At 42.6% G+C, this 13,612-nt stretch overlaps 1 protein-coding gene across 1 annotated transcript in view; it reads left to right on the top strand.

Annotated features, from left to right (window-relative positions):
* Nucleotides 1-6,372, top strand: part of antxr1c (ANTXR cell adhesion molecule 1c) — a 66,755-nt gene extending 60,383 nt beyond the window's left edge. Inside the window, exon 18 of the mRNA XM_030078328.1 lies at nucleotides 2,400-6,372. Coding sequence (XP_029934188.1) covers nucleotides 2,400-2,678 — 279 coding nt within the window. The 3' untranslated portion in view covers nucleotides 2,679-6,372. The remainder of the gene's footprint in view (nucleotides 1-2,399) is intronic.
* The last annotated feature ends 7,240 nt before the right edge of the window (nucleotides 6,373-13,612 follow it).

A 13,612-nucleotide genomic window follows, 5' to 3' on the forward strand; every position in this document is an offset into this window, starting at 1 on the left:
AGTGGGGATGACTGGAATGCGTCCTGTTTGACTGTTTTTGTTGATTTCCTGCCAGCGTGGCCTCGGCTTGAGTGGCATGGCCCTGCGTATTTGTGTTGGCCTGTGTGTGTGTGTGTGTGTGTGTGTGCATTAATGCATGCTCCAGCACACCCTGCATACATTTGCAGTGTGCAGGTCCACGCGTTCACCTTATTTAAATTTCTTCTTCTCGTTCCTCTTGCAACTTTGAGTCTGCGTTTGTGCGGCCTGGTTAGAGTTCAGCCTCGGTGGCACAGAGGAGTCTGTGGCGGCTGGAGGGGAGGGGGGGACGAGGGCGGCGGGACGAGGGCGGCGGGACGAGGGCGGCCACACCAGAGGGCAAAAGTTCACGGGGTTATGAAGACAGCTGCCTCTAGTTTTAATTTTTTTTTTTTACCATTCTCTCTCCTCCGTCTTTGGCATTAACACACCCTTGCATAAAAGCCGGGGTGTAGCCATCATTTCAAAAGTGAGGAGGAATGGAATTTTAAAAGCAGAATATGTAGAATTATGCAAAAAAAAAAACAATAATAATAATAATAATAACATATTGAGTCATACAAAAATAATCCCTCTCCATCATGACTTGTGAGCCACTAGCAGTGTGTGTTGGTGTGTGTTTGTGTTGGTGTGTGTGTCTGCAGAGTCCCTGCCCTCTGCCTGGATTTTCTTGTTTTGCTGAGCTCGGGACTCTTCTGGGCGTCGGCCTTTGGGCAGCGGGTGTGCAGCTCCCAGCCAATCACAGCGCAGCACGGTGCCAGATTGATAACACCGCGTCCAATTGGAAGATGCGAAAATTGAACATGAACTTTCAGAGCCTTCACACTTTCTTCACTCCAGAATAAAGTCCTCCACATGAGTTTTCCTAAAAGCAGCAGCCCTGTTGGGTTTTCAGGGCTTTTTCTAACCGAAATGCTCCCTCCTCCTCCTCCTCCTCCTCCTCCTCCTCCTCCTCCGCCGGGGAAAATAGTCCCTAAGCGGGGAAACGTTTTTTCTTTCCACAGCCGATTATCAGCTGTGTGGTTTCTGAGTGTTGAGGACTTCAACCAGAAATTCACATTTTGTTTGCATGTTGTTGAATCTTTAGTGTCTCTCTCTCGTTCTCTCTCTTTCTCTCTCTCTCTCTCTCTCTCTCTCACACACACACACACACACACACACACAGTCAGCCTCCCACCCCCCCTCCATATGTTCTCATAATGAATAAACATAAGGGGAACTGACCGGGACAGAACATTGGACTAGCCGGGACAATTTGGTATGGGGGCGTCAAAGCAGGGATTTAGGTGTAATCTGCAACACCAGCTGGCTGCACACACACACACACACACACACACACGCACACACACACACACACACACACACACACACACACACACACACACACACACACACACACACACACACACACACACACATACACACACACACACACACAGAGCTGTGACTGTACCATAACCCTTAAGTCATTGTACACTCCCTGACTTCTTGGCCCAGATGTACTTTAGATTAGTCAGACACCTGTGTGTGCCTCTGTGTGTGTGTGTGTGTGTGTCATTTTTTTTTTTTTTTTTTTTTTTTTTATCCAATCACATTTCTAATCCAATCAAATCCAAAAGTGATTTCCACTCTAATCCAATCCAAATGTTATACAGTAAATTGCATATATAGGCATTTTTTCTTCCATCCTATTTCATACTGAACAAATTACATCATTTTGGAATATTTTTAGTCTCAATTTATTCTCTCTTTGCCACAGTAAGTTCTGTCACTGTTATGTAAACACTAAACACACCATATTCAAAACCTGAACTTCCTGAATATCCCATTCATACTTGTTTTGTATGTTTTGTTCCTGTATTTCACTTTTTTTTTTTTTGTAGATTCTGTTTCTCTACTGTTTCTACCATTTGCTGCTCTATCACCATCATCATTATTGTTATTATTAGCAGTAGTAGTAATTGTAGTAGTACCATTACCATTATTATTATTAATCTTTATTTGATCAGTAAATCAAAACTCTCTGTTTCAACATTGTCTTCACACAGTAAATACAACTTTATGCATAATGCACACACTTTTTTACTATTTGTAAGTAAATATTTTTAGATTTCTCATTACTTTGTCCATTTCTTATCATTTAGTTTTTTTTAATTGAGCAACTAGCTGACCCAGTTTCCCTGACCCAGATCAAAAAATAAAGTCTAGATAAAGTATTCCTGATTCTAAATTCTCCAGTTGACCACATGTGGCTGCTTTGTAGCACAAAGTCTGGACACAATAAATAAAAATCATATTTGTAATATAAATTTTAATATATTTTTCTAGCCTGACCTCATGTCTGTGTGCGTCTGAGTGTCTCGTTCTCTGTTTCTCTCCAGGGCCGATGCATCAATTTCACCCGGGTGAAGGACGAAGCGGCGGCGGCGGCGGCAGCGAACAAGGCTGCACCCCGCACCCCGATCCACACGCCCTCCCCGCCGCCGCCGGACTACCGCCCCGTGACCCGCACCGCCACCCCGCCACAAAGTGCCGCCGCTCCTCCCGCCAGGTCACCAGCTCCGTCCGCCCAGCTGCCTCCAGGACCGCCGCCGGCCCGCACCCCGCCGGGACCCCCCTGCCCCCCGCCCTCACGCCCCCCGCCCAGCCTCCGGCCCTGAGTAGCATAGACACCCGCCCCCCCTCCCTCCCCTCTACGCGCCCGCTTCAGTATCACAGACCCACGGCTCCGGCGAGCAGATTTATCAGTTTGAAGGCTGTGGTCGTCCCTGCCAAAGATTCTCCCGCTAAAAGCCAAAGATCGACAGTATTTTTGAAGCCAAAGGTCTCGTGGCCCCGACTGGTGTCCGCCTCACTCGCTCTGCACAGGAGGAAGTGTCAAGTCAAGGTGCTCGCCGAAATCTCTTCAGTGCTGCTTTGCGCATCTGGGAAATAACACTCAACTCATGGAGCATGACTCGAGGCTTTTTACAAAAGGCTAAGGCCGTTACAGAGAGCAGACGGAGCCGAAAACACCCCAAAACACCAGAAAATGCACCATAAACTGCAATGAATAAGCCTTCTATAAAGTCTATCCTCCCAAACTGGTGACTAAACACGGAACCAAATTAATAGGAACAGTTTTTACTTGGTTAATTATGAAAACAAATCAGCCCATCTTTGATTAAATGTTGTCTACAGTTCAGCCTTGAGCATCAGAGCAGACAGTCAGGCCGCTGAAAATGCAGCTTTAGCATTAAAGCTCTGCTGCCTGTGTGTTTCTGGCTTCAGGCTTTTCACGAGGATCACAAGCGTTAACATCATGGTCGTTGCTGTATCCCAATGTAGAGTGTGGATACCCGACCCGAGCCCCTCAAGACCCATTGGGATCCATTGGGACCCATCGGTCCCATCAAGTTTACGCGACAACCCTGAAGGCAACACATAGGCTAATTCAGGTAAATGTAACCTATAGATAAAGGACAAGCAAAATCTGGTGCTCAAGTTGGGTTCGGACACAAAAAAAGATGCAGCCCGATCCATACTGTATTTCCAAAAACATGCAAGCAATCAAATGAATGTCCGCTAGCCAGTCTTTAAGTCACAGAGGGGATAACGTTGAGAATCAAAGGGGACAAGGGAAAGTCTGCAGGTTCGTTATTTTTGCACAAAGCTCGGTGCAGCTGGGACAAGGTTCAAATTGGAGAGCTTTAAAATGCTCCACAGTGGAAACACTAGGTGCAAAGGCTTAACACCAATTTCATTTCTGGTGCAACCAAAACGTTGAGACAAACATTTTTTGGTAGGTCGGCCACAATAAGAGTCCGCTCCTCAATTCAGCAAACATCCGGTCCACTCAGCAGGTCGTGCCACTGCCTCCTCTGATGTGTTTAAGTGCCTTAAAAAGTAGGAATTACTGGGAGACTAAAAGCTGAAAATGCCAAACTGCAGAGTGGTACCGTAAAGTGGAAAAGGTCCGACGTCATGTTCTACAAAGTGTGAATGTTTGCAGACGGGCGAGCAGCTTGACTTGACACTCTCTAACGCCCGGGGCGAAGCGGCGGGCGCCACGAGTCGGGGCTGGAGTTAAACTTTTATTGGCATTCGTGAGATCGGGGAGGTTTGTTGCTGGACAGCAAAGCATGTAGGAACAGGAAGTCCAGAAAAGGAATACTGCAATGGATGAAATGTTTTTTGTCGTCTTTATCAACTACTGAGTCATGCCGTTGATGTTAAAGAGTCGAGGTTAGCAGTAAGTTGTACGAGAAACCGTCTAAAGGCTCATTTATGCTCAACGTTAAATACGTACGAGGGTACGGACGGAGCCTTCGGGGCACTTCGTCCGTGTTTGTGCGGGTTTTCTGAAAGCTTACGGACAAAACGGAGCAGCACCACCGGAAATCGCCAGGGCAGCGTAGCCGATAGTTGAAGCAAAGCCAGTTTATGAGCGAGATATGAAAAAGAAAATTCTCTCGTAATTTTATTAGAGATATTAGAGATATTAGAGAAAATGCCACTTTTGACTCTGTGCTGCCCTCTAGTGGATTCGCTGCTTAACATCCATGCCGATGTAAAGGATGCATGGAAGCGCGTGGGGAGTGACGGGTAGATCGTTTGAAACAGATGGATTTATTTTTCAAAGGAGCATAAATGAGCCTTTAGCTTTTACAGGAAAGGATTGGTTTCGTTGTCCATTGCTGTGACGGCAGATCAGCTGCCAGAACATTTGGGAAAATGGATTTCAAAGCATTTTCAATTGGTCGTGTTTTTTCTAGTGTTGAGCAACGGAAATGAAACAGATCAAATATACTAAAAATACACATTTTGGTGTTCAGATGTTACTCATGTTACCAGGACCAAAGTGAAAGTTTTCTTCACCTGTTTTGTGATGTTCATTTTATCCAACCTTGTGTTAACCCAAGAAACTAAAATCCTTTTTGATACAGAATCAGCTGAAATTGTAGTTATTTTTTTCATGGTCCACTTTTTGTATCCATTCAGTGACACGGGAGTGTACAAATGTTTTTTGGGAAGGTATGTTTATACAAAAGATGTCTGAGATGCGGTTTTGAATGCTTTGTTGGTTGATATCTCTGAGGCTTTGGATTTTATCCTTAACCACCTTTTCATGTAGTTGAATTTAGCACAGGTATATATAAGATTGATTTTTTTTGTATCTGCACACATAGACTGCTGGGCAATTACAACATGTATATGTTTTTGTTTGCATTCGGACGTTGAAACTCATCAAATCAAGCAACCGAGAAACAGGTTAAGGTCTCTCCTCACATTTTTTTTTCTTTACACAATCCTTATAGAACGGTACTGTACTTTGATGCCATTGTTTTGTTTTATGTCTTTACTTTCACCAGTCACATTGCAACTGCAGGGCAGTTCAAAGAGCATCTAATTTATTTTACTCCCCGAGAGAGAGAGCGGAGGGTACTTGAATATCGACAAGGTGTCCAAACGCCAAGACGGACACTGTGCACACAGTTTAGAAACTCAACAACCAGCCAGTTAAACTCAGTACAGGAACACCAGCTTTTCTCAACCCTGAAGTGGCACGGTAAAACACTGTTCACGCTGAAGGTAATCCAGCTGCATTTTGATCATGAAAATTTAAGAAAAATATACACTTTTGACTGAAAATTTGGTTAAAATACTTCTACGTCGCTGAATTTTTCCAACATATAAAGAGCACAATGTGGATTTTGGTCATTTTCAGTAGCATAACACCAAAGATACATTATGATTAATCAGAGCAATAATTAATGAAATGTTACAGAAGTTAAAATTTTAACATTTAGAGACTGAACCACAGTTTTTCAAAAGGGCAAACAAGGAAGAATTGATCATGTAAGACCAGAGAGAGAGAGAGACGACGCTGTTTGCTTTGTGCTGAAAAAGGTTGAAAAATGCTGGTAATTATTCTGCATCCATTATTCTGCCTTTCAGGAATTTCCTTCTTTGATTCTTTTGTCCTTTCTTTGTAAAAAATAATAATGATAATAATAATGTACGTCATTCAGTTATGTCCTGTACCGTTGTGTTACTACATGATTTTTTAATTATTTTTTTTTTTGCACTGCTCAAAGCTGCTCTGCTGCTGAGCTGAAGGAGTGTGTTGAGGTTGCTTCATTAATGTGTAAAACACAAACTTTTACGAGTCAAATAATAAACAGAAGGCGTTTTAACTTGAACTGAAACTCCCGAGGCAGTTGGAGTTGAAACAGCTTCAGACAAAAAGGAGCGCCCTCTTCCTGTTTTGTGCCATAAAGCAGCCGAGCAGATTTCCTCACAAAGTCACAAAACACGAGCTGTGTATCGCACAGGAGCAGATGAGGCCAGAGATGGAGTTAATAAGTTGATTCAGGTTTTTTTTTTTTTTTTTTTTAAACTCTTGAAGGGTTAAATTGAAGTATTGAGAAAAAGCCTGGAAGGTCTAGAGATTGAAACCTGATCAATATCACTTGATTTCTTTCAAAAATATGGAGAAAACGGTTGTGAGCAAATTAGCAAAAAATGACCCGTAAATTAGTTAGAAACTAGTAAAAAAAATTTTTTTAAAAAAAGACCTGTAAATGATCCAAAATTTAATAAAACCTACAAGAAAATAATCAAAAAAAAAATGTAAATAAAAAAATAATCATATATTTGTGCCCTCTTCCTGTTTTGTGCCATAAAGCAACACATCAGATCTGCTGACTGATGCCACCTGCTGGCCAACAGTGGAAAGCTCTCAACCACAGTCTTGTTTGTGTACAGTAACTATGCTCATGTCTCAGAATATCTCATGCAGGAGTAATTTATTAACGTTAAAAACTACATGTAGTGAAAAAAGGAAGCATTGGATTGGCTAAACGCTCACACAAGCAGAGCAGCGTCGTGTCTCCGCAGTGCAAATGTCCTAGTTTAACCTCCGATCGGGAACGTACAGACGTGGCCGGCGTAGAAGCCACACTTTTTTGTTCAAGAGAGACTTTGGATGCAGGGTAGATCAGGATGAATGACACGGTGGGACTTGTGCATGTGTGTGTCTCTCTCCTGAGCATCATGATGTTAATCAGTGTTTTTTTTTTTTTTCGTGTATAAACAGCAGTACTGATGCAGATATGGAAAGACGTATATGATTTCTCTTTTTGTTTGACATGACTTTTTTTTTTTTTAAAGGTATCAATAAAGGTTGATTTCCAAGCTTCTACCTGTTGACCACTGTGTATTTTTTTTTTTTTTTTTTACGATCCTAACTTAATTTGAATATGATTCTCTAAAAAACTACAGATTGAAAAGAGAGATCTCTAGTTTCCTTTTAAAAATATAGAGTGAGCTTCCTATTCTGATATCCAGGGGGAGTGTGTCCAGCATGAAGCATCAGTGGTGTTTGTTTTTTGCCAACATTACGTTACATTACAATAGCTGTAAATGTTTTTTATGCCTTAACCTAACCTCTGTCTAACCTTAACCAAGTCGTTTTGTTCCCTAACTTTAACCAAGTACTTTTATTGCCTAAACCTAACATTTCCCTAACATAAACTGTTTTTTATGCCTAACCTCAACCTATCCTTAACCTTAGCCAAGTGATTTTGTTGTCTAAACCTAATGTTTCCATAACATAACCAAGAAGTTTTGTTCCCTAGCTTTAACCAAGTAGTTTTAATACCTAAACCTAACCTTTCTCTAACCTTAACTGAGTCAATTTGTTGTCTAAAGGTAACCTTTCCCTCAATGTGACCAAGTAGTTTTGTTCTCCAACCTTTACCAGGTGGTTTTTAAGCCTAAACCTAACCTTTCACTAACATGACCAAGTAGCTTTATTCCCTAAGCTTAACCAAGTAGTTTTATTACTTAAACCCAACCTTTCCCTAACCTTAACCAAGTCATTTTGTTGTCTAAAGGTAACCTTTCCCTAACTGTGACCAAGTAGTTTTGTTCTCCAACCTTAACCAAGTGTTTTTTAAGCCTAAACCTAACCTTTCCCTAACCGTAACCATGTAGTTTTGGTGTCTCAGGTGACAAAAATGGCTAAAATGCTGCCCGACACGATATACAAGATCTGTTGATCAGGAACTTATTTGTGACACATAAAAAAACAAACATAATAACAACATAAGTACGAATGCAGTTTGAGCCATGTGATCGAAACGTCGCCTTGAGCTGGTTCCTCCCTGTAATTACAGATCTGTCGTGTCTTTAAGAGGATGCTCGTCATCTATTTCTCCCTCTGCAGCCTCTTCTTCTTCTTCTGTCTAAACATCAGCAGCATGGATAATGAAGGACAGTGGAGGACTTCCTGAGATTCAAACTAGCAACCTTCAGGTCACAGGCTTGCTCTGCTGGGTGAATCCCCACCGGTTGCCGTCCGATGGTGGCGAGCAGAGAGAGAATTTCATTACGGCAGCACATGAGTGTTATCTGTAAAGAAAACACTGTTCGCAGCACTTATGTCCAGGGACTCTTCTAAATCTATTGCTTTGGTTGGTAATGAATTTAATACGCCCAGAATAGCCCCTGTGAGCAGTTCCAGCTGGATAATTACTGTGGAGTCTGCGTTTTTTCCCCTCCGCATGCAGAACAGAGGAGGATGTGGGATGTTGAGAGGGGTTGGCTGAAGCAGAAAAAATGGAGAAAAGAATGGAGAAAATGAGACAGGCAGGCAGTCGGTCAAACAAACTCAAACTGGACGAGAGAAAAAAAGAGAGAGAGAGAGAGAGCTGGACAAAAGAGGAACAGCCCAACATGTCTCCTTCCTCCTCTCGGCCTGCATCGCCTCCTCCTCTTCCTCCATCACCGACCAGAGAGTGGACAAGATATTTTTCACAAACAAAAGAAAAGATTTTTTTTTTTTTTTTTTTTTTAAAAAGAAAGATTAGTGAAAGAAAGAATAACATGATCTTTAACCTTCCTTACTCTGCCCTCTGCCTAATTCATTCCTTATGGTGTTCATAATCCATCCCAGGTCAGAAAATAGTATACTTTTGTGTATTACAAATTTTATGTGTTTATAGATAGATAGATAGATAGATAGATAGATAGATAGATAGATTTGTCACAGATATTGCATTTCCGGTGGCTTTGCTTCGACTGAACTTGATTGCAGTGTCTGAAAAAACTTTCAAAACATGTAAGGGATTTTTTCTTCTTCTTTTTTTTTTTTCTTTAACGAACATCCCCGCCTACATCCGACAGTCTTTGGCATTCCTCATTTTCTATTTCCAGCTGAAAGCCTCAGATAGCTCGGCCCGTGCACGGGATCCGGCTCGGCCATAAAATGTGGAAAACAAGAAAAAAGGCCCGTCGGGTTTGTAAGCACCGATCTGCCGGCTGGCTTACAAATTGTGAGGTTAACGAAGCAGACGGCCGCAGCCAGGCTGCATGCATGAGAACAGCAAGCAGGAACGCAAACACACACACACGCACATGCACACACACACACACACACACACACACACACACACACACACACACATCCTGTTTGTTCATAATTGCAGTGCTCTGAAGTGGTGTACATTTAATTGTGACACCATAACAACCTGAAATGTTCACAATGGGTCAGGCTGTCCATCACAGAATATTTGGAAGGTGGTTGACGTGGTTACCAAGCATCATACACCCCCCCAAAGAACCATTTCTGTAGATGGTTCTTTAAAGAACCCCCCAAAGAACCATCAAAAGTGGATCCTTTAGGAACCATGGATGGTTCTTTAAAGAACTTTAGTACAAATACAATAGCTTCTTTAAAGAAGCATTTTTAGGAAAGTTCTTTGTGGACCCAACTGGTGAGGAACCTTTTTTCAATGGTTCTTTAGTAATTTTTCAGAATAAAAGCTTGTTTTAAATCAAATGATTGTGGGCAGGTTGAAAACCGACATGAACGACAAATTCACTTGATTTTGAAACGTGAGAAAAATGTGATTAACATGAGCCAAAAAAAAAAAAAAAAAAAAAAAAATGCAGAGGGAAAAAAACAAGGAAAAATATCAAAGAAATTACCAAACTGCCAGAAAAAAATTACAAATAAAAAAATAAATAAAATAAAATAAAAAATGGGGGAAAGTAAAGAAAATGAAAACCAACCCAAAAATATTTTTAAAAATTACAAGAAAATTATATTTATAATGATTAAAATGATGTATTCAAACACCAGGTCAGTGATGCTGGATCGACCTCTGAATTCTAAGCTACATTTGGAAAAAAAAAAACCTTCCTCTCCAAGCTGTTTGCTCCTACTGTGAGCGTTTCAGAGGCGCTCTACAGAAACACCACAACAACGAGCTGCTCCTGCTGCAGCTCCTTCCAGCTCAACTCGTTTGTTTTTCCATAAATGTGCATTAAAGCAGCTGGACTGCAGCGCTTTCTGAGGAGGAACGAGGTGACGGCATCAGCCATGTGGAGCCACACGTCTCTTTATCTCGATTTCACTCCGTTTTTCTTTTCTTTCTGCACTTTTATCTCTTTGTTCCCCCATCTATTCTCTCTCTCTCTCTCTCTCTCTCTCTCTCTCTCTCTCTCTCCCTCTCTCTCCCTCTGTCTCTCTCTGCCCCAGCTGAAGAAAACCGAGGCCCATAGGAATGTGCTGATGGCTGTGTGTTTCATCTTGGTTTCACATTACCGCCCAGACTGAACCTCCCTGACCCAACACACACACACACACACACACACACACACACACACACACACACACACACACACAGATGCTGGTATGTGTCATTATGCCTGTATTTTGATGCCGCTGGTATCCAGGGAGACGGGGCTGAGTGCAAACAGAGGCTGCAGAGATGGAAAGCTGTCTTGTAAGCCGAGTTTCTTCCACATTTTCTTCACAGTCGTCCGCACGCTGCCACCTCCAGCGGGGAAATCTGTCGTTCGCCGTCCTGCGTTGTGCTTGGCTCGGCTCTGCACATTCAACACGTTCTCTATTCCTTAAACTTCCTTAGCTGTGCTGTATTTTTTTTTTACATTTTAGTCTGTTAACCCACACTGTCACAAGTAGAGGTACAGTGGGAGTCCATTTCTGTCCCACAAGGTACAATCCACACAAACATCCCTCTATAAGGCTGATTACTGGACCTCAAGGTAACTTAGTGAACCTTTTTTTCAGAGCCAAAAATGTAAACGTACACCATCAGGAGGCATCTTTTGTTAGGCCAAATCACATGAATTAATATATAAATAAATACCTAAAAAAATAAATACATTGGGTAAAATATTAATATCAGGTCGATTTTAACTTGGTTCAGTGGCCTTGAGTTGTGTAGATTTGTGGAAAATGGTGAAAAATTGGCGAGTCAGTATTGAAATTTAGAGTGTGGACCCAACCCGACCAGGCGGGCCGGGTTCAGAGTTCAGACAGCAATTTAGAAATTATGTTCGGGTTCAGCCTCAAGGGTTCGGGTTCAAGGGTGACGAGCTCGGGGTAGAGTCTACACTGAAAGAAGCCAGCTGAGGTGGTTCACACATCGAGTCAGGACGCCTCCTGGCCGCCTCCCGGTGGAGATGTTCCGGGCAGGACCACCTGGGAGGAAGGCCCGGGACAGACCCAGGACACACTGGGGGGACTACGTCTCCCAGCTGGCCTGGCGTTCCCAATCTCATTTTCAAGTCAAACAGGAGGCAAAGCTGCAAAATGCCAGATAATGCATATAAATGAAAGTGGCGATTTTACACCAATAAACCAATTGTTTACCATCTGAAAGTCTGATTTACCAATCATCACATAAAAACTATAATTTTCTACAAGGCGATAATGTTGCACTGTTGAGTTTTGCTGTTATTTTTCCATCAAGGCGTCCTCTGGACGTGTGATGTTTTGACATCACACGTCCATAAAAACATCAACAAATTAGTAAAATGCCCTGATATTTTGAGTTGTAATGGAGAGTAAGAGCTGTGATGAACTCTTTATGCATGTCTAAGTTAAATTCTTTGAGGATTCATTAGTATTCATCACCTTTCACCATATCATAACCTTTGAACCCGCTGCCTTCAGGCTCTGCTGTCACTTCTCCAACCTGGCGGCCCTTGTAAACAGCAGCAACCTCAAACGTGTTGATTCAGTTAGCCGAGTGCAATCTTGGGAGGATTTTATACGGTTTAATGTGAGAAGCAGGAGAAATAAAAATCATTTCATGGTGTTGACATCTTGGAAAGAAGCCTCCGACCTCTCCGAGCTGTCCGGCGACGTCATGCCGACCTCAGCGGCTCCGGCGTGTGAAACGTTTTAGCCTGTTTGTGCTTTCAGCCTCACGGCGGAGCACAGGTTGAGAAACCAGGACTCTCAACACACACACACACACACACACACACCATCCAGTTGGCTGTCAATTGTTAACCACAACATTTTCTGTTCTTCCTTATTTTTCCGCTGGTAATGATGCCCTGGACTTTGGAAAACCCCAAAACGCTCAAGAGGCCGGCCAGATCTTCCACGGGGTTTTACTGCTCACACACTCAGCTGTCAGCACAGGCAGGGAACAGTGTGTGTGTGCAGATAAGTGTGTGTGTGTGTGTGTGTGTGTGTGTGTGTGTGTGTGCTTGTCTTGATATGTATGCCTACCCCCATGTCTGGTGGGACGGTTGGTCACCAGCCGAGGCGAAATGCCTAACTTCTGCACCCCTTTAGCCAAAAGTGAGCGTGGCAAATCACCAAACGGCTCGTAGAACAGATTCAAACATCATCAGCAAAACTTTGAGCGGGCGCCAGAATAAAATGTTGGTATTTAATGATCTGTTTAAATGTCAGCACTTCTGGGCAAAAAATACGTTCCAAATTAACATTTTAACTTATAGCCAACTTGTAAACTACTTTATCAACTTTTGTTTGCTTCTTTGGCTTTGTTAGCCACCAAAAGTATTTGGTAAAGGTTAGGAAAAGGTCATGGTTAAGGCTGGGAAACATTAGCTAGCAAGCATACGTTTAACATGGGTTTGGGTAAAGAAAAAGTTGATATGAAGTGTATTTTTGGTTCAGAAACGTAGACATTTTAATGTAGAAACATAAAATGCCAGCATTTCCTGCAGTCGACCATTTTGGGTCTGTCTTGGGCCACAGAAGAGCCTGATTAACTTTTAATGACATTCAGTCAAAAGGGGGCGTGGCAGTGGGCGGGGCTTTTGTCAAAAAATCACCGAACCTCCCAACGGATCAACGCAAAACCACTGCATTTTGACATAAGGTCTGTCCAGGCCTGAGGAACAACATATCAACTTCTCACACTGACTGGACCACGCCCACTTCCTCACAGGCCACGCCCACTGCTGTTTTTCAGGCAGTTTCTCCAAAGGAGGTCATGTGGGGTGTCATATGACTCGGCTTCACGTTGCCAACAAGTTGGTTGACACACGGCGACACCCACTTCCTGTTGTGCACTTCATTACAGATTCTAGATCCGCGCTATCAGCTCTCAGCTTTGATTCATTCATTTGTTTATCTGTTCATGTCACATTATGTTAAGTGAATGAAAAAATCCCGACCGACAGTAGTTTTTTTTTTTTCCAGCTGCGTCATATGGTACTGATCAAAGTATGTTTATGTGTGTGTGTGTGTGTGTGTGTGTGTGTGTGTGTGTGGGAGGGGGGTTTTGCACCACTCGATGGGTTTACTAGTATTTGTATT

The sequence above is a fragment of the Myripristis murdjan genome, chromosome 19 (genome assembly GCF_902150065.1).
Source record: "Myripristis murdjan chromosome 19, fMyrMur1.1, whole genome shotgun sequence".
NCBI lineage: Eukaryota > Metazoa > Chordata > Actinopteri > Holocentriformes > Holocentridae > Myripristis > Myripristis murdjan.